This window comes from Protomyctophum parallelum (genome assembly GCF_964188405.1).
Source record: "Protomyctophum parallelum genome assembly, chromosome: 1".
NCBI classification, from domain to species: domain Eukaryota; kingdom Metazoa; phylum Chordata; class Actinopteri; order Myctophiformes; family Myctophidae; genus Protomyctophum; species Protomyctophum parallelum.
The window spans coordinates 83,022,520-83,048,528 of record NC_139697.1 but is presented as its reverse complement, the minus strand read 5'-3'; the positions used below and the strand labels follow the sequence as shown (position 1 = coordinate 83,048,528).

General features: G+C 42.2%; 3 protein-coding genes across 4 annotated transcripts in view; 1 reads left to right on the top strand and 2 right to left on the bottom strand.

The window, feature by feature from the left end:
* zzef1 (zinc finger, ZZ-type with EF hand domain 1) overlaps positions 1–14,609 on the bottom strand; it is a 51,765-nt gene extending 37,156 nt beyond the window's left edge. The window contains exons 1-19 of the mRNA XM_083781991.1: positions 14,030–14,609; positions 12,402–12,546; positions 12,077–12,271; positions 11,158–11,341; positions 10,831–11,030; positions 10,193–10,403; positions 9,448–9,564; positions 8,898–9,076; positions 8,475–8,573; positions 8,277–8,368; positions 8,038–8,183; positions 6,337–6,442; positions 5,813–6,064; positions 5,555–5,646; positions 3,346–3,572; positions 1,532–1,671; positions 1,293–1,363; positions 878–992; positions 302–464 (exon numbers count right to left, since the gene is read on the bottom strand). Of these exons, the coding sequence (XP_083638117.1) occupies positions 302–464; positions 878–992; positions 1,293–1,363; positions 1,532–1,671; positions 3,346–3,572; positions 5,555–5,646; positions 5,813–6,064; positions 6,337–6,442; positions 8,038–8,183; positions 8,277–8,368; positions 8,475–8,573; positions 8,898–9,076; positions 9,448–9,564; positions 10,193–10,403; positions 10,831–11,030; positions 11,158–11,341; positions 12,077–12,271; positions 12,402–12,546; positions 14,030–14,488 (3,193 nt within the window). The 5' untranslated portion in view covers positions 14,489–14,609. The remainder of the gene's footprint in view (positions 1–301; positions 465–877; positions 993–1,292; positions 1,364–1,531; positions 1,672–3,345; positions 3,573–5,554; positions 5,647–5,812; positions 6,065–6,336; positions 6,443–8,037; positions 8,184–8,276; positions 8,369–8,474; positions 8,574–8,897; positions 9,077–9,447; positions 9,565–10,192; positions 10,404–10,830; positions 11,031–11,157; positions 11,342–12,076; positions 12,272–12,401; positions 12,547–14,029) is intronic.
* A 362-nt stretch (positions 14,610–14,971) lies between these two features.
* Positions 14,972–16,839, top strand: cyb5d2 (cytochrome b5 domain containing 2). Of its 2 annotated transcripts, none has more exons than XM_083771518.1 (4): positions 14,972–15,353; positions 15,890–16,024; positions 16,146–16,329; positions 16,481–16,839. In XM_083771518.1, the coding sequence occupies exons 1-4, from the start codon at positions 15,092–15,094 to the stop codon at positions 16,647–16,649; spliced, it is 750 nt and encodes a 249-aa protein (XP_083627644.1). In that variant the 5' UTR covers positions 14,972–15,091; the 3' UTR covers positions 16,650–16,839. The 2 variants fall into 2 exon arrangements, with proteins under 2 accessions (XP_083627644.1, XP_083627643.1); XM_083771517.1 differs by having other exon boundaries at positions 15,884–16,024; positions 16,481–16,803.
* A 480-nt stretch (positions 16,840–17,319) lies between these two features.
* bnip1b (BCL2 interacting protein 1b) lies at positions 17,320–25,760 on the bottom strand. The gene is made up of 6 exons (XM_083771538.1): positions 25,667–25,760; positions 23,442–23,534; positions 21,452–21,543; positions 18,977–19,084; positions 18,531–18,649; positions 17,320–18,095 (listed from the first exon to the last, which is right to left on the bottom strand). Exons 1-6 carry the CDS (start codon positions 25,748–25,750, stop codon positions 17,899–17,901), a joined length of 693 nt encoding a protein of 230 aa, XP_083627664.1. The 5' UTR covers positions 25,751–25,760; the 3' UTR covers positions 17,320–17,898.
* Between the last annotated feature and the right edge of the window lie 249 nt (positions 25,761–26,009).

The following is a 26,009-nucleotide window of genomic DNA, read 5'->3' as shown; positions in this document are numbered from 1 at the left end:
TCACATTATCGGATCGGGACAACCCCAATAACTTCATATCTAATCCCAGGGGACTTTGATATATTGTTATGTATATAGATGGTATGCGCATGCATGAAGTGAATGGCAAATGAAGTGGCAAAGTGTGTTTAAAGTCGTTAACGTAATTTAATGCAATCAGATAGGACTTTTCTGTTTGGATGTATATGGACTATCAAGGCCAGAAAGTCCTTTTTTGCCACATAACTTCCGGGTATGATGATGATGTCATGTGCATACCCTCTATAGTCCTGAAAAGGTCAAATGAGACAGTGTTCCTCACATTTGAGCAGGATGTCCTTGGCCAGTTCTCCAGCAGTGGAGGACGCCCCTCCTTTGAGGTGCAGGTAGCACCAGGAGAGGAGGCTGCCCTGCAGAGCCCAGAAGAGAGAGAGCAGCACGGTACGGCTGGCCCCGCCACTCACATCCACCACCATCACCTCACACTGGCACAGGATGGTAGAGGAAGACACCAACATCAGCACTGGTGCATTGATTTTCAGGTTGTTGGTTCAGGGCAAATAAAACTAAAACACTTTGAACTTGCTCTGATGAAACACTAGAGCTGGAGGATTAAAGACATTTCTCAACTGAGCAAGGACTGGACTCGGCCCCAGACTTTTTTCTCTCCCTGGAAATAAAAATGTCTGGGTTTCCGAGGCTATGGCTAATGGAACCACACCAGGTTAAAATTTAAGTTAAGTTCAATTGGACTAGACAATTTTCTTATCACTTAATAAGCAAACCATTAGGAACTGAAATAACAGTTACCATGAACATAGGTCATTATAGTACAACTTTTAGCCGATTGCACATCAGTGATATTGCCATGAATGACAATGAAGGAAGAGGATCTGACCTCTCTGGTTGCTACCAGAAGCAGAGTCTCCATGACGGACAGGATGGGGCTGATGTCAAAGTCGGAGGGCGCTCCTTTGGGCGGGAGCAAGAGAAGGCCGCTAGGATCCTGGTCACTGTAGGGACAAGAAAGATGGAAGGAAAAAACATGCTATTTGCAGTTTGCTGTAATCATGGAATAAAGCTAAATAAAATCTCAAGACTGAAAATGTAATGATGATGTTTTAGGCCAACCAGCTGAAGAAATGAAAGATTTGAGTTTGCTTTTTATGACATTTCCATGTCATACTGGCTTCCATGGAATCCAAATGACTGAAATCAGTCGTGGCGATTGAGAACTTTAATCTATGTGGAATACACTGGGTTGCAGGTACATTGTGGATGTATCTGATGTGCATGCATCAACACATGCTTACCTGAAGTAATTACACAGGGATGCAAAGGTCACCTTCACTGACTTGGGCTGATCCTCTTCTGTGATGTTTTTCTGAGAGAGAGAAAAAGTTTATATTTAGTGTCAAATATTCTTTCAAAAAAAAGAAAACACAGTAAAATCCTCATTGTCAATCACACAGTTATTTACATGTTTACACTCTCGGGAATTCAAGTAACGGACATAAATTGTATTTATTTTAAGGAAAGGGAATTGTCTCACAGTTACCATCATGTTGAAGAGTTTGTCCCTCCTGCTGTGTTTATCGGGGAAGAAGACAGCCGCTCCATTAAGAATGGCCTTGATCGCCTCCTTCTGCAAGACTTTCTCCACCAACTCCTCCGCCTCCGGAGCATCCACAACTAAAACCAACAACAGCAACACTCAGTCTCATGTTCACAAACTAACATCCCACTACCAGAATCAGAGAAGTGACGTCGCTGCGTGCGTCTGCGTCAGCTCATCACGGGCTGACCAGCACTCCACCTGCCTTCAGATTTCTCACAGACACTTCATCACTTCTCTGTCTATGATCTAGGCTTATTATCCCACTCTCAATATTTTCACATATTGTACAGTTAATATAAAACGCATTATTCAGGCACATTTCAGTCACCTTTTTTGCCTATTAGGCCCACTCTACGGTCTACGCAATGTCATCAAACATTGACGTGCACCTATGGTAACATCTTTCTACAGACCACAGGTTTCTGCGTTACACCCTTTTTTTCCTCATTTTTGTCTTTGTTAACTAATTGTGATTCTAGTTTCCACAATTAGAGCAGAAGACACTTACACACTGCCAAAACAATACAGAGTTTCCAGAGGAGAAATATTCAAATATTTCATAGCTTTATTATCGATATAGTGTTGTTATGTTGCACATGATTATTTTTGCAGACTTCACACACTGAATTTAGCTGCTTGTTCTTGATCATTTTACTTTCAGGTGAGGTGCTATTTCCACTAGTTCTTAAACATTTGTTTCTGGAATGTTATGGAATTTCTTAGATTTTTCTTTGATTTCTTTATGAAATTACTGAAAAATGTTGCATTTTAGTTTTTAATAAATTGTCTTTTTCTTTCAATGTTTTCTTTTTAATTTAACAAAATGTAGGAAACAAAAAAAATGAAGGGACTATAGGGACCCATAAAAATGTGTCTGTGACCCACAAATGGGTCCCGACCCAGTGTTTTACTGTGTTAATGGCTGTATGCCCTGGGTGGAGGTCTTACTTTAACAGAGGTGAGTGTAGAGGTCCCACACAGATCTTACTTTGGCAGAGGTGAGTGTAGAGGTCCCACACAGATCTTACTTTGGCAGAGGTGAGTGTAGAGGTCCCACACAGATCTTACTTTGGCAGAGGTGAGTGTAGAGGTCCCACACAGATCTTACTTTGGCAGAGGTGAGTGTAGAGGTCCCACACAGATCTTACTTTGGCAGAGGTGAGTGTAGAGGTCCCACACAGATCTTACTTTGGCAGAGGTGAGTGTAGAGGTCCCACACAGATCTTACTTTAACAGAGGTGAGTGTAGAGGTCCCACACAGTTCTTACTTTGGCAGAGGTGAGTGTCTAGGTCCCACACAGATCTTACTTTAACAGAGGTGAGTGTAGAGGTCCCACACAGATCTTACTTTGGCAGAGGTGAGTGTAGAGGTCCCACACAGATCTTACTTTGGCAGAGGTGAGTGTAGAGGTCCCACACAGATCTTACTTTGGCAGAGGTGAGTGTAGAGGTCCCACACAGATCTTACTTTGGCAGAGGTGAGTGTAGAGGTCCCACACAGATCTTACTTTGGCAGAGGTGAGTGTAGAGGTCCCACACAGATCTTACTTTGGCAGAGGTGAGTGTAGAGGTCCCACACAGATCTTACTTTGGCAGAGGTGAGTGTAGAGGTCCCACACAGATCTTACTTTGGCAGAGGTGAGTGTAGAGGTCCCACACAGATCTTACTTTGGCAGAGGTGAGTGTAGAGGTCCCACACAGATCTTACTTTGGCAGAGGTGAGTGTAGAGGTCCCACACAGATCTTACTTTGGCAGAGGTGAGTGTAGAGGTCCCACACAGATCTTGCAGTGTCAGGCTGAGCGTCCGGCAGAGGGTCAGCACTGCTGCAGGGAGACGGACAAGTCTCTGCACCCGCCGCCATCTCCATCCCCTCCTCGGCCTCACAGGTTTCCAAAGGGTTGGGGAGCATGGGAAAACAGTTCTGAAGCAGCTGGAGCAGTAGAACTCTGCTCTTCATCACCTCCTCTCCCTCGCTGAGAACATACAACACATAAACAAGCACACATACACATTAGACGTTGTGCCTTAACACTTACAGCACTAGCATTTATTGACAAATGATATAATTCACGCCAGCATTTTTCCCTGTTCAGCTCTTATTTTGAAGAGCCAAACATCTAGACCGGATGTTGTGAACTTATGTTGGGTCGTGCAGGCGACTGAATCAGTACATCGGAACAACTTAGTCAGGTTTCATTCCTGAAGTAGAATGTGAACACAAATGGAAATGTCACCTCGCTTTTTACGGTGTTTTGACCTCTGCACTGCCTAATAGCACTGATATATAGTTTAATTTTAATTAATTTCCTTTCATATATAATAAAATTGCAATGACAATATGCATTTACTTATGCAAGAATTGGAATGAAGGAACAAACATTTTTATGAGCGATGTGATTTTATTTTACTTCTTGTGAAGGATCATGATATTCAAACTGTTATCTGATCACAGACAGCCGCAATGACAGGTCACATATATGGAAGGAACTCACATCTGGCCTCAATCTGAGACCCTGTATACACGAGGATGGCTCGGGCTGTTTGCCGCGCAAGTTTGTAAACGATATAAAACGTTCCTACCTCTACATTGCGGTTATGTTAATTATGCATGCCGTGTACATGACTGGTAAACCGCTCCGGATTCCAGAGAAAGCTGTAGTACACATGCCCGGCCTGTAGATGGCCACCCAAAAAAAAAGTAGTAGTAGGTAAAATGCATGATCAGTCTGTAGCTGATGTTTTTCTTTCTTTTCATTACTCATTACAATTTTACATATGAGAATATTAGTAGGCCTATTATATTATTATTATTATAACTACCCTCTTCTGCAAGAAGTATAGGCTACAAAGTATACATAATCATGAGATTCATAGGTTGCAGATCAGAAAGCTCAAAACGCGGGGGGGGGGGGCATGATGCATTGTGACTTTGGAGATTATATTCGGGGCGCAACACTGCTGAATGTCAGATAATTGCTCGTTAATAGATTCCACCTGCTGCCTACACAGCACTAAACATAATCTAATCTGCAGCTAGTTAACAAGAGAAATTGCACATAGGCTACTAATACTATACACTGTATACAGGCCTTTTATCGAGGAATATGGACACTAAACGATGTGTTTATCCTCTCAATGCAAAGCCGGTTTGAAGTTACACAAAGGCTTTTCCCGCCGTGACATTTTGGCTGCTTGCTTGCAAAGAATATAATTTAGAGAGCAAGTTGAAGCATGGATAGCACCTTCAGAATGTTTAATTTCCACCCAAGAAGACGAAGCACTTTGTCCATGCTGCTGTTCTGTGCACCTCGCAGAGGGACCTGCCTGGCTGTGCTGCCGATCTTAGATATAGCCTATAATCTATTCTACACTACACCATTATAGCAACAATAATGCAGATCATCCGTTTTTTTCTTGTCTTTCCAGATTGGTAATCACCATAATTTATCTGTTCAGCTGTAATAAATAGCTCATCTACAAGCTCATGCATGGCTGCAGATCGGCTATTTTCAGAGAAGAGATTTATAGACATTATATGCAAATATAAAACAGCTGTGATACTTATGTAAGTGGTTATGGTGAAATAAACCATTAACACTGGTTAGTTTGGAGGGGGCGAGGGGACTATGACATCACCGGCTCAGGAAAGAGACGGCATTCGCTGTACTTGTACACATGGAGACGACAAAGTTGCGTCTCCAAACTTTCCCACTCTGGGAGGTGGTTTCAAAATGAGTCAAAAACGCCGTCTCCGTGTGGCAGAAATGGCAGATCGGCTAAATACTTGCCCGGTTAGCGCAGAATACGTCCTCGTCTGGACAAAGCCCGAGAAGATTGGATGCTTAGATAGTCTAGAGAATGACTAGTGTAACCATATCCATGACACTGGTCAAGCCAACGGCATTTAGTTACTCGGCACAGTGTATAAAAAACAATTATCGGTCTCACTACTCACATCTCCCTGAGTTTACTGTAGAAGTTCCAGAACAGGGTGAGATTGAGACCACTGAAGTCCAGGAGCAGCTTCTGCTTGAAGTGGGACACATCCTACGGAAAAGCATAAAACAGTAAACCATTATTATGCCTGATTTATACTTGGTTGCGCATCATGTTTGCGCATCACAAACAGCTGGTCTACAAGCTGCAATGAGACATGTAGTGAGCTTGTGGCTCTGATATTGTCGGTGCAACAGTGCCGCGCAGCTAAGAATACCTTGAGCGGTCCCGAGTAGTGAAGAGAGGTTACCATGTCTCGTGTAAGCTGCTGGATGAAGAACAGGGTCTTGTTCAGCAGGGTAAGTCCAGTGACTGCATCACCCTCTGAGCCGTCTGCCTCTGGGCTGAGCTCGTCCAGGTCGCCCAGCCTCTCCGCCCCGAGGCACAGGTAACCACTGAAGCTGAGGGACTGGACCCCCAGGCGCTCAGCAGTGTCCTGCCTGGCACACAGGAACTTCACCATGAGAAACTGTGAAGACATGGTGATGGTGGACAATATACCATGTTAATGGGTGGACAATAAACCACGATGCAGATGCTTTGACCTACTCTGGAACAGATATGGCCGTAGGAACCGTGCACATTAACACTCCAGAATGAGCAGCATAAAGCTGTTAAATTACTATGGAATATTATGTTGACATGGAAGACATAAAAAAGGCAAGTTAAAATGAAAGCAGGTCCCAAAAAGTGTATACTGTTAACTGTGTATCGTTTACTACTGGATGCGGTAGCACAAACCTTTGCAACACGACACTGCTGCAGCTTGATCTCCACGTCATTCCAGTCATCTTCCAGCTCGAACCAGCCAATGGGCTCATCTTCAGACTGGGCTGGAATCCTCATACTGCAGGGTCAGATGACAGCATGGGCAATAAGCTATTTGCATAGATAAGCCATTCACATTAAGCCCTGCAACCTTGCCAGGCCTTGCAAGAGACTCATTTTAGATGGTTCATAATATTTTTCCTAAATATATTTTATTATAATCTGGTGTTCTTCCAACTTTTCTAATGTTATGATGTTGTTGCTACTATTCTGTATATACAAACAGATTGCATTTTTAAAGTGTTTTTCTAAGTACTCAAAGCGCTTACAATGGTCCATTCATTCATACATTGGGAGGTGAAGCGGCGAACAGTCAACGCCAGCGTCCTCACTTCCCACATTCACACACCAATGGTGGCAAGCTCGCACCGACGGACTCATTGGGGGCAATGTGAGGTTCAGTGTCTTGCCCAAGGACACCAACGACCCACGGATCATTGGACGACCTGCTCTACCTCCTGAGCCAGTGCCACAGCCGCCCACATGCATACCTTTGCGCATTCTCTTCAGTTGTTGTTATGCCCCCTAATTTTCTCACAAGGCTTATCCTTAGTTTTCCTTGCTTTTAATGTCTTATCATAATTTGTCATAGCTTTATTATCGATAGTGTCGTTATGTTGCACATTATTTTTGCAGACCTCACACTGAATTTTGCTGCTTGTTCTTGATTATTTTTCATCCATTACTTTCAGGTGAGATTGAGAACAGTATTCTATAGGTATAGGTCAAGATATAGTTATTTGTATAGCCCGTAATCACTGTTAAAAGGGTTTTACAGGCCCACATTTAACAAAGGAAACAAAACAACACTCCCTGAACCACCAATCAGGCTGATTTGATTCATTTAGAATTTCTACTGTATGTAGAAATGCCGGAAAAGATAAATCCCTGTAATGTTCTTCGATTAGTTTACCTTTCTGTGCTCATGACTACAGTAGCTGCACTGACAGCTTCCTCTTATCCGATTACGTTTTGGTTCACCTGATTTTGCATGTAATTGTCTGAAAATGTGGAGGTGAGCAACAAGCAGTCACTGAATCGCATTCGATTTTTGGTACACAATCTGTTATGTACTTTTCTATTTCTTGAATTAGATTCATGAAAGAATTGACATGAGTGTGTGTGCTTTACAGTCATGATGTATGCCGTTTTTCCACTATGACCTAATGCGTCCTCAGGGGGAGGGTGTCTGCTATACTGGGTCAATATGCTTTATACAGAAAAGTGTCTTGAGACATCTTTCTGTGATTCAGCATAAATTAGATTTTATGTTAGTGTAAATGACTAGACATCAAACAGGAGGTACTGTATATGACAACAGAAACCATGTTATTGCACATGTGGTATGGGCACTCTTTAAAGCATCAACAACTGGGATAGTTATGGACAGTTTGATATCCATGCAAGTAAGTGAGGCCAACTACATTAAATGGACTATTTTGTAATTTGAAGATCTGCAAATTACTTGTGAACTGCAACTCCACAGAGGGTACCAGGCATTATACCGACAGCTGGCTGCCCTTAATGCCCTCGCTTTGATATTATCCCTTTAAAATATGAAACTGAAATAACAAGACAATCACTAACAGATCCGATTTTGGCAAAAGTCCTTACTTGTCTTGCACAAACTCCTTGTAGTCCTTGAAGTCCCACGAGTCGTATTTTTTGAATCTTTTGAAATGCTTCTCTGCATCAAAAGGGTCGGTTTCCTTGTATGCAAACACCAAGCCACACTTTGCTCCTATGGCTCCTTTCCGTACCTTATCATACAAAGCAGACATGAGGCGATATGTACGTACGTTAATGCCAAATGACTCATTTTGTCAGTAATGAGTAATAAAAAGTGGCCTCACTTTGATCTTCATCTGAGTAATCTGGAAGTTGCTCTGGTCCTCTGTAGACAAGATGATGCTGGCCTTCTTTCGCCCACTCTCTGTGAGAAAACCTTTGAAGAAACATGGCACGTTCAATATCCCTTTAGAGGATAATGCATACGGTACTCCAACACTGCCAAAAACAATGCCCTTGTCCAAATGGAGTTCTTGTCATACCATCTCCAGTGGAGGGTTCCGTTAGCATGTTCTCTGGTCCAGACTTCTCTTCTTTGCTCTTCACATCACAGGCCTGAAGGTGCAGCTGGAGGGGTTTCCCTGGATAAATGAATAAATAAACTGGAGAGATGAGCATTTCAAGATATTTAAGCTTCTCAAACTTTCAAGACTACATGTAACGAAAAGAGCAGAGATGGCTCCTGCTCAGCCATGATTTAGCTTTTAAACTTGTGTTACACCAGATCTGACCTTGGACTTATATTTGCTTTACAGTTTCTAATCCTTATTCGTAAAGTGGGAATGGCTGATCCAACAGAATCACAGCACTACAACTTTGCCGGATTCTAATAATGCATCACTTGTGTGCAAGTGTTGCAGCTTTGTTTGGTTCTCTGGCCTATGGCTTCCAAACATATGTGTTACCATTGCGGTATAGCAGCCGCAGCCGGACGGAGGCCATGGAGGAGATGAGGGAGGACGCTCTGTACTCGGCCTCCAGGTGATCACTGATGCCAGACAGGGCCTGCAACACTTTGGCCACACTGCCTCGGGCCAAGGCAAAGGCTAGCAGCGTCAGCTCTGCATCGGGACTCACACAGCAGCTACACAGAGAGGACAGACAGATGTTGTGTGTCATTAGCTTGTAATCTAATGAGAATAAAAATGTAATTATTGGCTGTATTAATTCTCAAGAGATACTCCAATGAATGAACATAATTTATTATCTTTTTACCATTTTGAAAATGTTACACGACTTTGACCCATAGTGTGTGTGTGTGTGTGTGTCAACTGTCTACCCTAATATTAGTTTATAGCATACATTATATTAGAATATTAGATCATTATCATATTCAATGAAAAGTTTTTAAAATGTTGATTTTAGTCAGGTGACGGTTGTCGTGATGTCAGACAAATGAGCTCAGCGTAGCAATGACATGTCACTGATAATATTAAAACAGGGGTTGATCATTACTCTGCTATCCTGAGGAGAAATCCATCCACTTCCTCCAGGATGTTCATGGAGAAGAACTTGGGAAACTCGGTGGATGACGGAGTTAGGGACAACGGTGGCATGTGCCGCAAAGCTTTCCTGAGGAAAAGATCAAGGGATAATTACAAGAAGATTACGGCAGCCTCGACTGTGTAAGCATAATTGCTTTCATCTAGAGGTTTTGTCTGTCAAAAGTAGACCAGTCACAGCTCATGCCGCTAAGTGCACGAACAGATGGGTGCGGTTTCCCCACAGCCAAATATCACACAAGTGTAAAATGGGTGCTGTGTGAATATAGTTAATACTAGTGACAATAGATAGTCTCTACGACAGTGGTTCCCAAACTTATCAGCTTGTGGCCCAAAACAGAAATTAGATATTCGCCCGGGACCCAAACTAGTGAAAATAGCAGATTCACAAGGTGACCTTGTAGATCTGCAATTTTCACTACTTCTTAAATATTTGTTCTGATTTATGGAATTTCGCTAGATTCTTCTTTCATTTCTCAATGACATTGCTGAAAAGAAGTCATTGGATTTTGTTATTAATTCATGAAAGGTTTTTCTTTTTTGAGAATGATTTTTGAAAATGTTTTGAAATAATAATAATTGAAAACCAAAAAGGGGAGATTTTGTTCGCGACCCACTGTTTGGGAAACAGTGTTCTAAGAAATTATATCAAACCCCTTTACAAGCCAGAATATAATAGAATTATAAGGGATTCTTACTGTGTGCTCTGAAGGACCGTCTGTGCCAGGACAGGGTTGGTCTCCATCGAGGCAGTGACCAGCGAGGTGAGGAGAGACAGGTACCAGATGGCCGAGGCATCCGAAACAGACACCTCTTTGCTTTTAGTGATCTGATAGCCGAGGGTCTTCAAGCCATGAATCCGAGTGTCACATCCGTCACTCAGGCACCGTTTGATGTTGATCTGGATGTCTGAGGGAGAGATCATAATATGGTTAGTGCAATGATGAAATATGTAACGTATAAAATAATATTTGACCCTTTGACAGGTCATAAATAAAACATACTACATACTTAGCATCCCTGTTCAACCTTTAGCTATTGATAGTAAGTTATTATGCAGTTTGATAATGAAGATAAGTAAAGTCTACACCTCATTTGGTCAAATGGAAATAGTTATCATTATAAACATGTTTCCTATAATGTTGGTGTAACTATGAGATTTGCTGGTCCCACTTTTGCATCTACCTCACCAGGCAGGCATGATTTCCTACAGTAGACTGTTCAGGCTTTCATGGCTGTAGTGTAGGTCGTTCTGTTTTGTGATGCATCATGCATGAGTTGGGAATGTGATTGGTATACTTTTGAGGACACACACACTGTGTAGATCACAACTCACAGGGATGTGTGATGTTGGCATTCTCCAAGAGAGCGACATAGCCAGTAACGTTGCTGGGAATGCGAATGTCACGGATCTCCTGCAGGGAGCGTCGGTTCTTCCCAACGGCTACGGACACTAGCTGAGGCATGTAGCTATGGTCATTGGAGGCCACGGCGATGGCTAGGCGTCTCAACACCACATCTGGTTTCATTTTTAACCTGCGAGCAGAAGGACATAGGCCCACATTCAAAAATGAATGGCAAAATGACATAAAATGCCCACATGTCAGGTGTGGGTGTTGTGAGTGTATTGCCGAAGTCTCTCCTGGCCAAGAGCACCGCTTACCTTATCCAGTGCGAGCGTGCGCTGCCATCAGACTGCCAAAAAGACCCTGTTTCCCCATTTGTCATCTTGTGAATGTCGGCCGCATTGGATGAAGCTTCTATGAAGCTGAAACACTGTGTGACCACTTTCACCTTGTCCACCTCTGGGTCCCGGTTCAGCTCTGCTCTGTACTGGATGTCCAAGTCTGGTGTGAAACATACAGAAACTATAATGTATTCTTGCTAAAATGTGTCGACAGCTCAAAATTGTTAAGAGCTTTTTAGAAATAAGACTGTACAACTCCTCATATGGTTGGCTTGATCAGGCTGATTAGGATTGGGGATGTTGAATTCAAGCCACTGGGTTTGGGCAGTCATTTGTTTTGTATTGTAGGTTTTTGATATTTTTGAGGGGCGCTAGTCCACCTATGTCTAGCTTTGATGGTGTGTGTAAACACAAACATGAAATGCCATTGACAATGAATGGCCAGTTTTGAGTGTTTGTGTAAACACAAACATTGAAGATGAAAGTGAGGACGCAAATTCTGATTCTGATCGGCCGGAATGAGATGATGTATGATGATGTACGATGATAAGAGCGACCCTCACTTCACACAGGTGTGATTTCTTTTTATTATAATGTGTTTTATTGATGTCTCTATGACAGCTGCTGTAACACCTTAATTTATTAGACCGACACCCTACCCAAAACCCTAACCTAACCCTAACTGCAAGCACGGCGCAACGCATGTCGGACCAACGCATTGTCCGGAGCGACGGGTGATTTCCACATGTCGGACCTTTGGTGTGTCGGATCTGCGTGTGCATCCCCAATAAAGTATCAGTCCAGTTCCCCACTACCTAAATGAAATAAATTATACCGTTAATTAACACTACAGAATGTTGACCGTCTGTTCTTTGTTATTCTGAACTTGGCTTACCTTTCTCCTTCTGCATGAGGAATTCAAGATAGTCCTGCACCACGGTTGATCTCATGGTGCAGATGCTGTTGTAGCCCTCTAAGAGAGGGAAGGGGATGGCACTGCTGGGAATGCGGTTCCTGTGGAGGAATTTCAAGATCTTGGCAGAGTGTGCCCCCAACCGGTCTTTCGACTTGGAGAATATGTCAACAAATCCTGGGAAGACACAGAACCATTTTCAAATGAGTTCAAAACAAAAGTGTCAAGGCTAACTCAACTATCACGGCATCGCCAGCCTTTCAGGATGAAGATTACATTGAGACGTCCCATAAACAATTTCCCCTACCTGGGGTTAGGGAGCATGCCTGGAGCTGCCGGATCACATGACTCAGCTCTCCTTGAAGATTGGCCCCGTTGGAGTTCTTCAGGGCCATCAGCATGTTCTCTACCTCGACCACTCCATCGCCTTCTGCATCAAACTGACCAAAGGCCTGACAGAGGAACAGACAGACATAATAGAACGTAATTTGCAATGTCATTAGTTACACAGACAATGTCAATCAACAAGTCCTGGACTTTTTAACCAACGTATATGTATGATTTGAAAATTAATAGACCACAGACAAGTTAGACCTGACAACACACTACAACACAGTAAAGTTAAATACACCCGCCGCACCGCGGTGTTCATGGTTTTGTTTTGTTTTTTCAGCTTCCTCTTTTTTCATCAGTGTACAAGTTTGGAACACGGTTCATCCCACAGGACACATCGAGGCTATTCTACACACTATATCTGAAAGAAACAATAACTGGGATATGTGAGGCAGCAGCGGAACAATTGTATTTCAAAGCAAAGCTACGGCATTCCATGTGCATCCGATCTAAAACAGACACAGACTTTAGGTGCTCATTCATTACAGATATGCTATTCATCCGTAAACCTGCTTTGACTGAACAAATGTAGTACTATATAGCAACAAAGCAACTGACTTTGCCATTTAGTAGAGAGACCAAAGCTGAAACCTGAAAAATAACAATGGACCTGGCAGCCAAAGGTGAATGTAAACAACAGTCACAAGTTCACTTAACCTCACTCACAGGCTCTGCTGCGCACGCACACGCACACGCACGCACACACACACACACACACACACACACACACACACACACACGTGAATTTTACATTAAACACACAATTGATATCTAACCTTCAGTGACATTACATAACACAATTGATATCTAACCTTCAGTGACATTACAGGGCGTAATCAATTTTACTCATAAATAATAAACGTTATAGATCAGTGGTTTTTAACCCTTTTCATATCAAGGTCCATTATTTATTCGGTATTTTATTTGAGCCACCATTTGATGAGACCGTCTCAGACCAGAAACTTGCGTTGGATAAGATTCTGTCCATTCCATGTAACATAGTCTGAGAGATACAAAACAACAATTCTTCTACATTCTCTAAATGGTGTAGACTTCCTGTAAATTAAGTAATGCAGATGTTTAACAATAATTTTACTCTTGAGAGTGTAAAATGAAACCAAATGGGCCAGGTCTAGCCCAAACATTTTGATTCTCGTCAGAATCGAAGAAAAAAAACCTCTACGAGAATCTAAATGTTTGGGCTAGGCCGGCTAGGTCCATTTGGTTTCATTTTAACATTCTCAAGAGTTAAAGATATACAAGGGTCCATTGACTCCATTCCATTTAGTTACCAAGTCTCCATCATTTAGGGGACCACCTGGAACCCCCTCAAGGACCACTGGTTGAAAACCACGTCCACTGTTACAGATAGATGCCCTGTCACGTGTCCTTGTGGGCTAGTGTTTTGTATTTATTGGGCCCGCTGTAAGCCTGTGACACAATTATGATCTGATCATGTGATTGATCATGATTGGCACTTAATAGTACATAACAATAACATATCCATTATACTTGTAGTTTGTACTCTAGTCTATACTGTACCTCTTCACATTCGTCACGCGGAGCATCTCTGCTCTCCAGCATCTCGCAGAACTGCTCCACGTTCACCGACTCCTCTCCGCGGCTCAGCCGGTCCTCGAGCCACCGCACCAGCACGCCCTCGTTGCCGGCCAGCACCGACTCTGGAATGGCGACGCCGGAGTCGCTGATGCGAGCGGCCGCCTCCCTCAGCTTGACCTGCTCCAGCAGCACGCCGGGCGTCGGGGGTCCGTGGCTGGGAACCGACGGGTTGTTGTTCGAGCCCCCCCTCGCTCCTCCGCTCTTCGCCGAGGCGGAGCCGCCGGCTCCCCCGCCGCCGCCGCCGCTTCCAGCGCCGCCGACGCCCGTGGCCGCAGAGGCCGGACTGTCTTCTGCGAAGCCGGCGGGGCTCTCCGCCTCGATGTCTTCCTCGTCGCCGCTGCCGCCGCCGCCGGCCCCGCAGCCGCTCTCAGTGTTCCCCATCGTCGTTCGCGGTCCGACTATTATTAGTAATCAGTATTCGACCGAATTGGGACAGGTCCGATCAGTGTGTAATATCACCACCATGTACAGATTGTACACAACACACAGACAGACCTTTCTAACCTGCGATCATTCCGGAGTTCACTCACTACCGCATTGACGTACAGTAACGTGACATCAGGTTTTACGTGACGTGGTATACGTCCCTCGCTCGCCTACTATCAGATCTACACTGCAGATCTACAAGCCCACAACGCGTCGCGAAGCCTTATGACACCGTCACACGGGCAGATGCAAAGCTACAGACAGTCTACCATTCAGCTGCTGCAAAAGCTACAACAGGCAACAGCTACAAATACACTGCAGCTTTGCATCTTTGTATCTGCAAGTGTGAACGCAGCATAAAAGGCGAAGTACTAACTCGAAATAAATAAATAAATAATATGTCGAGCATGCGCTGTTGAGACTATAATCGCGGAAACACTTCCGATGTAAACATTCAATTCGGGCGACTCCAGATCAAAACTCTATTTAATATGGTCCAGATCAGATCAAGATTCGGGATGCACATTTTAGATGGGGAAGCTTGACTGACTGGACATAATGCTTGGATATGTCTGTGTCGCACTTCTGTCAGTTATATTTGCAATACTTTATTTTCCTCTGGACTGGACGTCAGACGATGAGCATCATGAATTATCATCACTACTGCCACCTGAGCGCCTCATGAGTAGGGATGAGTTGAGTATATACAACGGGGAGGAAGATAGCAAGGGTCTTTACCTGGCTATACTCGGGCAGGTGTTTGATGTAAGCAAGGGAAGAAAGAACTATGGACCTGGTGGTGGTTATCACAGTATGGCAGGTGACCTTCAAATACTTTTTCAATTTACCGCATGGACCACAATTTTAAATTATTCTCTTTTAGGGACCCTTATAGGCCTATTGTGCTTTTGTTGGAATGAATTGGACATGGGAAATCGTTTAGTGCGTTAGTTAGTGCGTTGGTTCTTAGAATAATCTCTCATATTTGTATTGTAATAATTTCAAGTGAATTGAATTATAGTGAGATAATTCAATTCACTTGAAATTATTACAATACAAATAGATTACACTACACTTAATTTAGCTGGAGAGCCCCTGGAAACCCCCTCAAGGAGGCACCTGGGTCTGGACCAGTCTGGACTCTGGACCCAATGTCATAACTGACTAGCTCTGGTTTACTTATGTAAAATATGCAGTAACATCACAAATGTAATAGTCAATGTAAATGCATACATATGATTTCATTCACACCATCTCATCTCAACTGGAAACATGCACATAGGAAATAAAACACCAGATTAAATCCACCAAATTAAATCAATAAATTCATGCAGTTATCATTATGCCTAGGTAAAGATGCCTCACTGTCCTACATCACTGGGGATTTCACAGAAAGCGGACTGACAGATGACGTGTCCAGTCTGTCCCCTTTGCAGGTGGTGGCCCTGTATGACTGGCTAGCCTTCTATTGGAAGAACTACCATCCTATAGGTGTGTCTGTCCATACAACTTGTTGTACTGTCCATACAACTTGCTACATCTTTTATACCATTTCCTCGCTCATACACTTACAGCCACCAAGCACCAACACGCATCGGCTGTTTTGTTTCAGGACGGCTGGTGGGGCGATTCTACAGTGCAAGTGGAACACCCACAGAAGCTCTGCTGGGGGTACAGGCGTTACTAGCAGAGGGCCTGAGACTTAAAACCCAATCCCAAACTGAGAGAAAAAACTACCCAGCATGCAACACAGAATGGAGTGCCAACAGAGGAAGGGTCTGGTGCTCTACTAAAAGGTACGGCCATCGTAGTATGAATAGAATAAAACCCTATTCAACCATGGAATAATCTGGAATGAATATGCTGCCACTCCACTCCCACCCCACACGTCATTTCTACTGTAAATATGTCATTCACAATATTCAGTCTAATTTGTTTTGCTTCCAGTGGGGGAGTGAAGAGAGACTGGACGGGAGTCCCTAGGAAGCTCTTCTCTCCTGGCTCCAGCCATGCTCGGTGTGTCTGTATTGAGGACCCATTGACAACAAGAAACCCCAACCTGCAGGAATACGAGGACTGTCCTCCTTATGCTGACTCTTGTCATGTTGTGGATTAGTGTGATGACTAAAATCACAAGACTGTCAATAAAATTATGCTCTCAGGGAATTAAAGTGTTTTTTTAGAATCTAATAAACATGGTAGCAGTACATAGAAGAAAACACGCTTTCTTAATTTTTATGTAGTCGTCTTCTCTAAACAGGGAGATTGATATTTGAGCATAGAGTAACGACATATACAATAGAATGTCCATAAAAGATTAAACAATGTGCATAAAAGGTTAACATAGGCCAGACTTGAGTTCGTCACAATGCATGTGCATTGTAAATAAAGACCATTTGCAAGACCATTTATAGAATGTTATACCATTTATCGAATGTCATGGCAGTTACAGAAAAGCAGACCAGTTGCAGAAATGCAAACCATTTGCCCTGTGAACACTGAGTAATCAGTACAATGTGTCTGAATAGAAATAAAGGCACTCCATAAATGTCTCAGTTAACACAATTACCACTGGATAAGACTTCAGAATCCAAGGCTCAGTTGTGCATAAGACCCTATAACCTCTTTATGGTAGGTGGTCTTCTTCAACCCATTTTGGGTGGGAACCCCTTTTGGTGTTTTAAACATTGTTATAATTTAGCTATTGAAAAATAGCAGATCTACAAGCTCATAGCACGCCACCGAGTGGCGTGCTACGAGCTTGTAGGTCTCCTAAAATCGTGAATATTTATTTCAGAAAACTGGAGGATTTAGAATATTATTTTTTTATTTCGAGGTCAGGCCTAAATGGGTTAATCACATGAAAGCCCATTTCCACCACTGAATATAAATAATCTGTATGATAGTCAAAGCAAGAGAAGACTGAATGTTCAAATAGAGGGGGGGAATTGGCTGAGATATAAAGTCGGAACAGCAGGGGGAAAAAACTCAGCTCTTTTAATATTTAATGTGCTTCTAAATACTGGGATAACTAAAAACAAAACTACTTTGTGAATTGTTTACTAAATAAGTGCAATTGCAATGTGAATCCCAATGGCATGAACACAGCTTTTCCAAGACTTCATATGGAATCCAAAAAGTTCAGAAACAATGATTCAAAAATATGCCCAGTTTGAAACGCAGCTGCATTCGTGTGCCTGAGTTTATGTGGCACCGCGACACAATAATTAGCATAGTCTGTAACAATAACAAGCTCTTGCAATTTGCAAATACATACAAGTCAGTGATGCAATTTTCAATATTTCTTGGCATTTTGTTGTGAGCCCTTGACCAAAAACAGAGACAGACAGGGAGTGTTTGTCAGTCTAGATGAAGGGGAACAGTCGTTTCTTGAGGATGTAGAGGACGGTGGCCAGGAACAGAGCCACCGCCAGGAAGATGAGCAGCTTATCCGTCAGCTCGCGGCGGTTGTACTTGAGGATGAGCTTCCTTCCCAGGTGGATGGTCCCCGTCATGGACTTGAACTCCTCGTTGGTCTCCAATATCGTCCTGGAGGACGTGGCTACACAGCAGAGGAGACCAAAAGGGGTGGTGAGGTGACATTAGATAGATACAGGAATGAAACAATTCTGTAGATTATGCTAAATAATTGCGATTATCTCATATAATTTGCGGTCAGGAATGGATATGATGTAATAATTGAGGCGGCCTAATCATGACGGCAGGGCGGCAGTGGCTCAGGATTGAGTGGCTGGTAGAGCAGCTGGATGGGAACCGTGAGGTTCCCAGTTCGATCCCCAGAGTTAGTGTCGAAGTGTCCTTGAGCAAGACACTGAACCCCTTTGCCCCTGATGTGCAGGTTGGTGCCTTGCATGGTTTCCTCCACCATCGGTGTACGAATGTGTGTGAATGGGTGAATGAACTGCACAATCTATGAAAAGCGCCTTGGATAAAGGCGCTATATAAATGCACCATTTACCATAATAGCATGTCTTACCCAGTGTGCCAATGGAGTCTTCACTCTGTTTGACGTTATGGTCCATCATCCTGCAGATAGACATCAGGCTGTCTGTGATGTCACCGCTGGTCTGAACCAAGCTCTCCTTCGTCACCTTCCTGACACATACATGCACGCGCACACACACGCACGCACACGCACACAAGCACAGGAACAAAGGGGTCAAGGCATCATATGGTGGTTGGCTCGAGATTTAGCATTTTCAATTATCTTCTTAGCAATTATCGATTACTTTTTATTATTTTACACTTAATAACGGCGTCACAGACAAATATAAAACTGTTCATGTTGTGAGCTTGTAGATCTATTTTGAGTCCTTTTTTATTTTGTTCAAACTCAATTACCGTTTTATAATTGGTTAAATCGATTAGTTTGTTGCAGCAGTGGATTGCTGTGTGAGAGTGAAGGCTTTTTCTTGTACTCACCTCTGTTTGAGTGTAGGGTTTTGTATGCCATGCAACAGTTCATCTTTCTCCATGTTGTCGATGGCCAGTTTACAGGCCAGGTTGGCTTTACGCCATGCTGTCTGGTTACTGACAGGCACGCGCGCGCACACGCACACGCGCACGCGCACACGCACACGCACACGCACACGCGCACACACACACAAACACACACACACACACACACACACACCATAAATTTAAAGGCACAACGACACCATAGATTCTGACCTTTTCCTGTTTGCCTTTAAATCAGTGGTTCCTAAAGTGGGATCCAGGGACCCCCAGGGGTCCTGGAGGGAGTTCCACGGGGTCCCCAGCTAAATGTTTGGAACCGAATGGACTCTTGTGGGTCTGTAACTCTGAGTGTTAAGCCCCGTTCAGATCAAAAAAAGCTGAAAAAAAAAGAAGCAAAACTCATTTCCACGCAGCTTTGTTTTTTAGAAAGTGGGCGTGTACAAGGTACCTGTCACTCAACCTGCCTGGAATGGCTTTGAGACGAGGAAGAACACACAGGCAGTTTTTCAGCAGATTGCGCATTTGAAAGTCTAAAATGTAAAATAGCGACTGTATAGGAGAAATAATTATATATTTAGTTACATCATAACCTATTTATCAATGAATAAATAATATAATCTTGGTAAACTTGTTTGTAAATAACCGAACGGACCGGATCTCAATCCTCCCCAGTCTTCTCAGCTCTCCTCTCCCCCTCTCGAGCGAAACCCTCCGGGCATTTTTTTAAATAGCCGCTCTGTATGTAATGTTAATGTTGATTTAGCAAGAGCATACCGTAGAAATACAATCAGGACAGGACAGGTCGGATCAGGGATGTCCACATGCATATCATACAACTGATATAATCATATAAAGGCTATTCATTATTGATCTCGCACACGCACACGCACACACACACACACACACACACACACACACACACACGGGGATTGTGTTCCATCTATAAATATAGGCTATCTACTGTCTTTCAACTTTTGCCATGAGGTTCATCGATAGGCCTACATGAACGAAAAGCTTCCTTGAAAGTTAAGTTTTGGGGAGAAAAGAAAAACGCAAAAAAGAAAAAGCTGTTAATTCCAAGCTTCAAAACGCAAAAGCTGCTCTGCATAGAGATAACATGGTACCACGAAGCTAAAGCAGAAGCTGGCTTCTGCAATGTGAATGGGCTTTAGAGTTAAATTATCATTGATTTTACAATATAAAATGAGGGTCCCAGAGATAGAAATGCCATTAAATGGGGGTCCGTAGACTAATGCATGTCAAACTGGGGCCGGGGTCCTTGAATTTAAACGGGTTGAGAATCACTGCTAGAGCTGTAAAGATCTTCTCTTATGGGGGTCCCTGGCATACCTTTTGAAATGGGGGTCCGCGGGCTAATTAGTGTCAATTTGGGGGTCCTTGACATGAAAAGGTTTGGGAACCACTGCTTTAAATGACTGCTGGAGGAGCTTAGGCTGGCTAGATATTGTCTGGGATTCTGGATATCGGACTATGAAATTATAGAAATATAGTATCTATCCAAGTCAAGTGGAGCCACTAACATCGCCGTTCTGATCAAACACCTCAATCTGAGAAAGGATTCAGAGAAAAAAGGATTTGTGTCGTCTTCTCCTGGTTTTAATCACTTAACTCTTTTTTTCTCCCCAAGTATATACGTACGTCGACGCTAGGTACCCCAGCGTATATTATTATATATATAATGGTTGATGGCTACGGAAGCCTGGTCCGGTTCCTACAGCAACGCCCCACAGTTCCAACTATGGGATTGCAAATATATTCACAGTGCAAAGCAGTTGAAAGGAGGATTTTCAAACCGCCATAAGTCGGATTCTTGGATCGCTGTCCTTTGTGGATTTTCTGCCATCCACATTTCGGATTTAATTTGTGCCTTTGTACCGCGACGCTGCCGCCATGTAAACGCTTCTGACGAGAGGTAAAGAGTGTGTGCGTGGCCTGGGCCATGGCTCAGTGGTCCAGGCACCTTGGTTGGTAATCCAGTCTGGCAGTGTGGCGCGGGTTCGACTCCCGATCCCGACGGCCTTTACTGCATGTCTTCCCCCCCCCCCATTTCCTGTCAGCCTACTGTCTGTCCCTCCATACAAAATATAAAATAAAGGCGAAAGCCACAAAAAAAAACATTACAAAAAAGGGAAAAAAAGAGTGTGCGTGTTCCAATGATACTAGAGTGTGTGTAGCGAGAGTGTGTGGGGGCAGGGGGGGCGGACAAACTCTGACTTTTTAAAGTGAACGCGTATGCTTGCCCCTAGAACTGGGGTTCATGCTAACTACAGTTAAGCCCCGATTTATATACATTAAGAAATGTTTAACAACCTGATGGCTTATTGCTGAAGTTACAGGCACACCACACAATGCCATGAGCACACCACACAATGCCAAACATGTACAGAGTATATTAGTGTCTACGTTGCTTGTGTAAACCTCAGCATCTGCTTGCGTTGGCTCTCCGTTTCCGTTTGGATGGCCAGTCTGTCTTCCTCTCTGTCCTGCTCTTTGGCCATCTGCTCCAGGTCCTAGTGCCAACCACAGCAAACCAAAAACAACCACCACACAATCAAACACTGTGACGTCTTACACCACTACGCCAGTGGTTTTCATATTTCATATAATTTCGTCGCTGGGGAGTCAGCGAAACCACTATTTGATGAGATTTAGCCTCGGTAGAACCAAAACTAAGGATTTTATTTTATCGCTGGATAAGATTTTATACACAATTCCTTGCTGTATTGATGTGGTACCATTAGGAGAGATACAGTAACAGGCAAACGATCAAAATAACAATTATTTTGCATTCTATAATTGTGTAGATAATAATAATGCAGATGTTTAACAAAAATCTAACTCTTGAGAGCATAAAATGAAACCGTAAGGGTCCATTTGGTTTCATTTTACAAGAGTTAAAGTGATGAGAGTTGGTAACCAACCATAGATAAAGGTCCATTTGGTTACCAACTCTGGGCACCTAAGCTGGCAATCCTGCCTGACAGCGTGTCACGGCTTCGAGTTCAGATCCCGACGACCTTTGCTGCGTGTCACCCCCACAATCTATCTCCCCATTTCCTGTCAGACAACTGTGTACCTATCAATAAAGTCATAAAAAAGCCCCCAAAAATATATTAAAACTAGAACTGCACTCTGTCGAGTGCATACTTGCTTGTTGCACACTAGTAGGCCATAAATGGCCAACTAGTGCGCAAGCAGAGCGCGCAAGTACTTTCAACCGCTGTAAACTGTCAAATCTCAGTATATCTGTGAAGGAACGTTTGAAATGTATAATTATTAGGTGTAACTATTTGCTACCTACCTACTTTATGCATATAAACACCTAGTATTATTAAGTATGGTTCAAGTTTCTATCTATATAAGAAATACAGTTTTATCGATGTAGATATATTCTAGATCCCTTTTTAGTTTTTCAAAGAAAAATAAATCATTGATATGATATGTGATGAAAAAAAAGGTATATAAACTGATATATTATACAGTATAATTATTTTATTATTTATTGTAAATTGTCAATTGTTTTAAATGTATTTCATCTTGGATTATAGTGATATTAATACTAAATCATGATCAGAGTAATATGTGTCTCTAACTTCAATTTCTGTAATAATACTTTCACATTTGTTAAAATATACATGATCTACAATACTTCTGTAATCTGTAATTGGATTTGTATTTAATTGTTTAAAGCCTAATCTTGACATGAAGGTCTTTATACTTCTATCTTTCTCAGTATAATGGTCTTCATTGAAATCTCCTATTATCATAATTGCAGAAGTCGGTGATGATAGATACTTTACCATGTTTTCGAGAAATGTGTTTAACTGTGAAAGGTCTGTTTTAGGTGATCTGTACATAAGAATGATATATAGATCTTTATCTTTTACATGTATACATACGTGTTCTACTCTTTCTAATATCCTGATTTCATTTTGAATTATTTCAATGGAAATATCTTCTTTTATAGCAAACATAACTCCCCCACCTATATCATATTCTCTGTCATTCCTGATTGTATTGTAATTCGTGTTCATTGTTTTTAATTTAAAAGTAATGTTATTATTTTTCTTTAAGTGTGTTTCAGTAAAAGCTATTAGTATTTATTATTATTAAAACCCCTTTCTCGATAATAATTGACAGTTGTTTTATCAATAATTGGATATTTATCATCATCTTCCAAAGGACTATCTGATTTTTATATTAATGATGGTGTTTCGATTACATCTTCAGGTTTACTTTTGTAAAGTTTATCCTCTTGAGCAGGGATGTCAAACTCAAATACACAGTGGGCCAAAATAATTGAGGTCCCACTCCCAGGGATAAAAAAACATATCAAATGGGGTCCGTAGCCTAATGCATGTGTGTGTGTGTGTGTGTGTGTGTGTGTACAGTTTCCCTGAGTTCTTGCCTGTATCCGCAGTCTGAGCTGGTTGAGCTTCACCTTCACCAGAGAGTTGAGCTCCATGAGAGCAGACTGGGGGCCGGGACAATCTCTGATGTCCTGCGGCACACACAAGGGTCGCACGCACGCAAACACACAACGTCGCATGAGATATTATGGATAATAATAAACAGAGTATTAAACTTAGAACATTTAATTTAATTTTTAATCAAATAGTAAACACATATATTTCCATTGCTGAATAGGTGGAACTTCAGCTCTCACTGGTGAACCTTCAGCTCTCACTGGACCAGTTCGCAGCCAAGTGAACGGCGGCTGAGATGAGGATCAGTGTCTCCAAATCTGAGGCCATGGTTCTCAGCAGGAAACCGGTGGATTGTGCAGTCCGGGTAGGGAATGAGGCATTTTGAGGTGAAGGAGTTTAAGTATCTCGGGGTCTTGTTCACGAGTGAGGGGAGGACGGAGAAGGAGATCAGCCGGTGAATCAGAGCGGCAGGGGCGGTATTGCAGTCGCTGCCTGTACCGCACTGTTGTGACGAAAAGGGAGTTGAGCCAGAAGGCAAAGCTCTCCGTCTACCGAGTAATCTTCGTTCCTACTCTCACCTATGGTCATGAAGTGTGGGTCATGACCGAAATAATAAGGTTGTGAATACAAGCGGCCGAAATTAGTTTTCTTCGACGGGTGGCTGGCATCTCCCTTAGAGATAGGGTGAGAAGTTCAGTCATGCGGGAGAGACTCGGAGTAGAGAGTAGAGTCGCTGCTTCTTCACCTAGAAAGGAGCCAGCTTACAGTAGGACAAAGTAGGTAGTTTGGGCATCTGGTTAGGATGCCTCTCGGGCGTCTCCCTAGGGAGGTCCTCGAGGCACGTCCCACTGGGAGGAGACCCCAGGGCAGATACCAAGGCACAGTTGGAGGAACGTTTTTTGTGATGCTTTAGTTAGTACATAATGTATTAATTGGCCTTGTAATAAACACTGACAACACTTACATGTGTACATCAAATAGTTTAAATAGTTATATTTACAGTCTTTCACACTGACTCGGTCTCGGTGACTTACCTTAAGAAACGTATATCAATATCATAATATATACTGTACATAAAAATACATTTGCATATTATTTTCATTATTATTTTATATATTATTTTGATTGTATGTATGTTTTTAGATAATGGATGAGCTATTTCAACTTCCATACATAAGCATGTCTGTAAAAAACAAAAACGATGTGTAGTGTAGGCTGTACTATTATCAATATATTAGCCTTGGATTAATATGGTCACGGTCTATGACAGTCTTGTATCATAGGCTAATAATTATACAACAATATGTTTTCTATAGCATCTTAGTGTTTATCGGTTCTATAGAAAGAAACTTTATTTATGTGTCATGCACCAGAGATGCCCAGCCCGCAGGTGTACAATAAAATAGAATTCAAGCAAACAAAACAATAAACATTCTGCCTTTTTCCCCCAAGCCTTGAATAAGAATTGATTGATTGATTGAAATATTTATTAACAGTTTGTAGAATTTGAGTGGACGACCCAATTAAGCATTACACTTGTTTACAACGAAAATACCTTTCCTAAAACACACAAATAGTTAACATTTTACAAAAATACTAAATGTCTTAATTCATCACAGTGGACAGTAAAACAAAAACATGAATTTAATTTTCTACCAACCATACCATACGAACTCTGTCCTCAGTGAATCTATATCCGTTTCCTCTCGGATCGTAGATGTATTTGATCGATTTTGATTTGATTTTTGTCAGAGACTGAGAGTCTCTGACAAAAATGTCAGAATCGATCAAATACATCTACGAGTCTAAATCTTAGGCTACCTGTTGCCAATGGTAATGGTAATCTATATAAAATATACACTGATACGTATCATCATATCCAACAGATTTGTATGTGTCAGCATCCATTTGCACCCATTTGTTTTATTTAGGTGGAACGAATACACGCTTAAAGTTCTGTATTAATGGAATAAAACGATTTATTTCTGTTCTACAACGTAACAACTATGATCATATTTCTCCAGTTAGTTTACTTGCACATTTGATTCAGTCTGTAACGCAAACGCTTTGTAGTTTTACTAGTTAACTTCGTAACAATGTGGCTGTTCTCGTTCTTCTAATCTCAGTAGAATTAACACATTAAATAACAATAGTAAAATAACATGAATGACGCAGACACATTGATAGAATGTTCTGATAGTTATACCTGAATGAAAGCTTTGATCTCCAGGTCATATTTGATTATTTCTTGTCCACAAATTCGGACGTGTACGTCCAAAGAAGCCGCCATGTTTGTTTTGTTTTAGTACGGCAACTATATGAGGGACAATCGGCAGCGTCTAGTGAGCTAATCTAGTGAGCTAATTTAAGACTTCCGGTGGACGATCTCTTCAAAATAAGAGTACCCTCTAGAGTATTGAAAAAAAGTTTAATTTGCACATTAAAACTACAAATTAAGCATTTAAATGATGCTATATGATGCTATAAGACAAGATTATGTTTCTGTGTAAGAATAAGTAATTAAATCCTTATAATAATAATAATAAAGT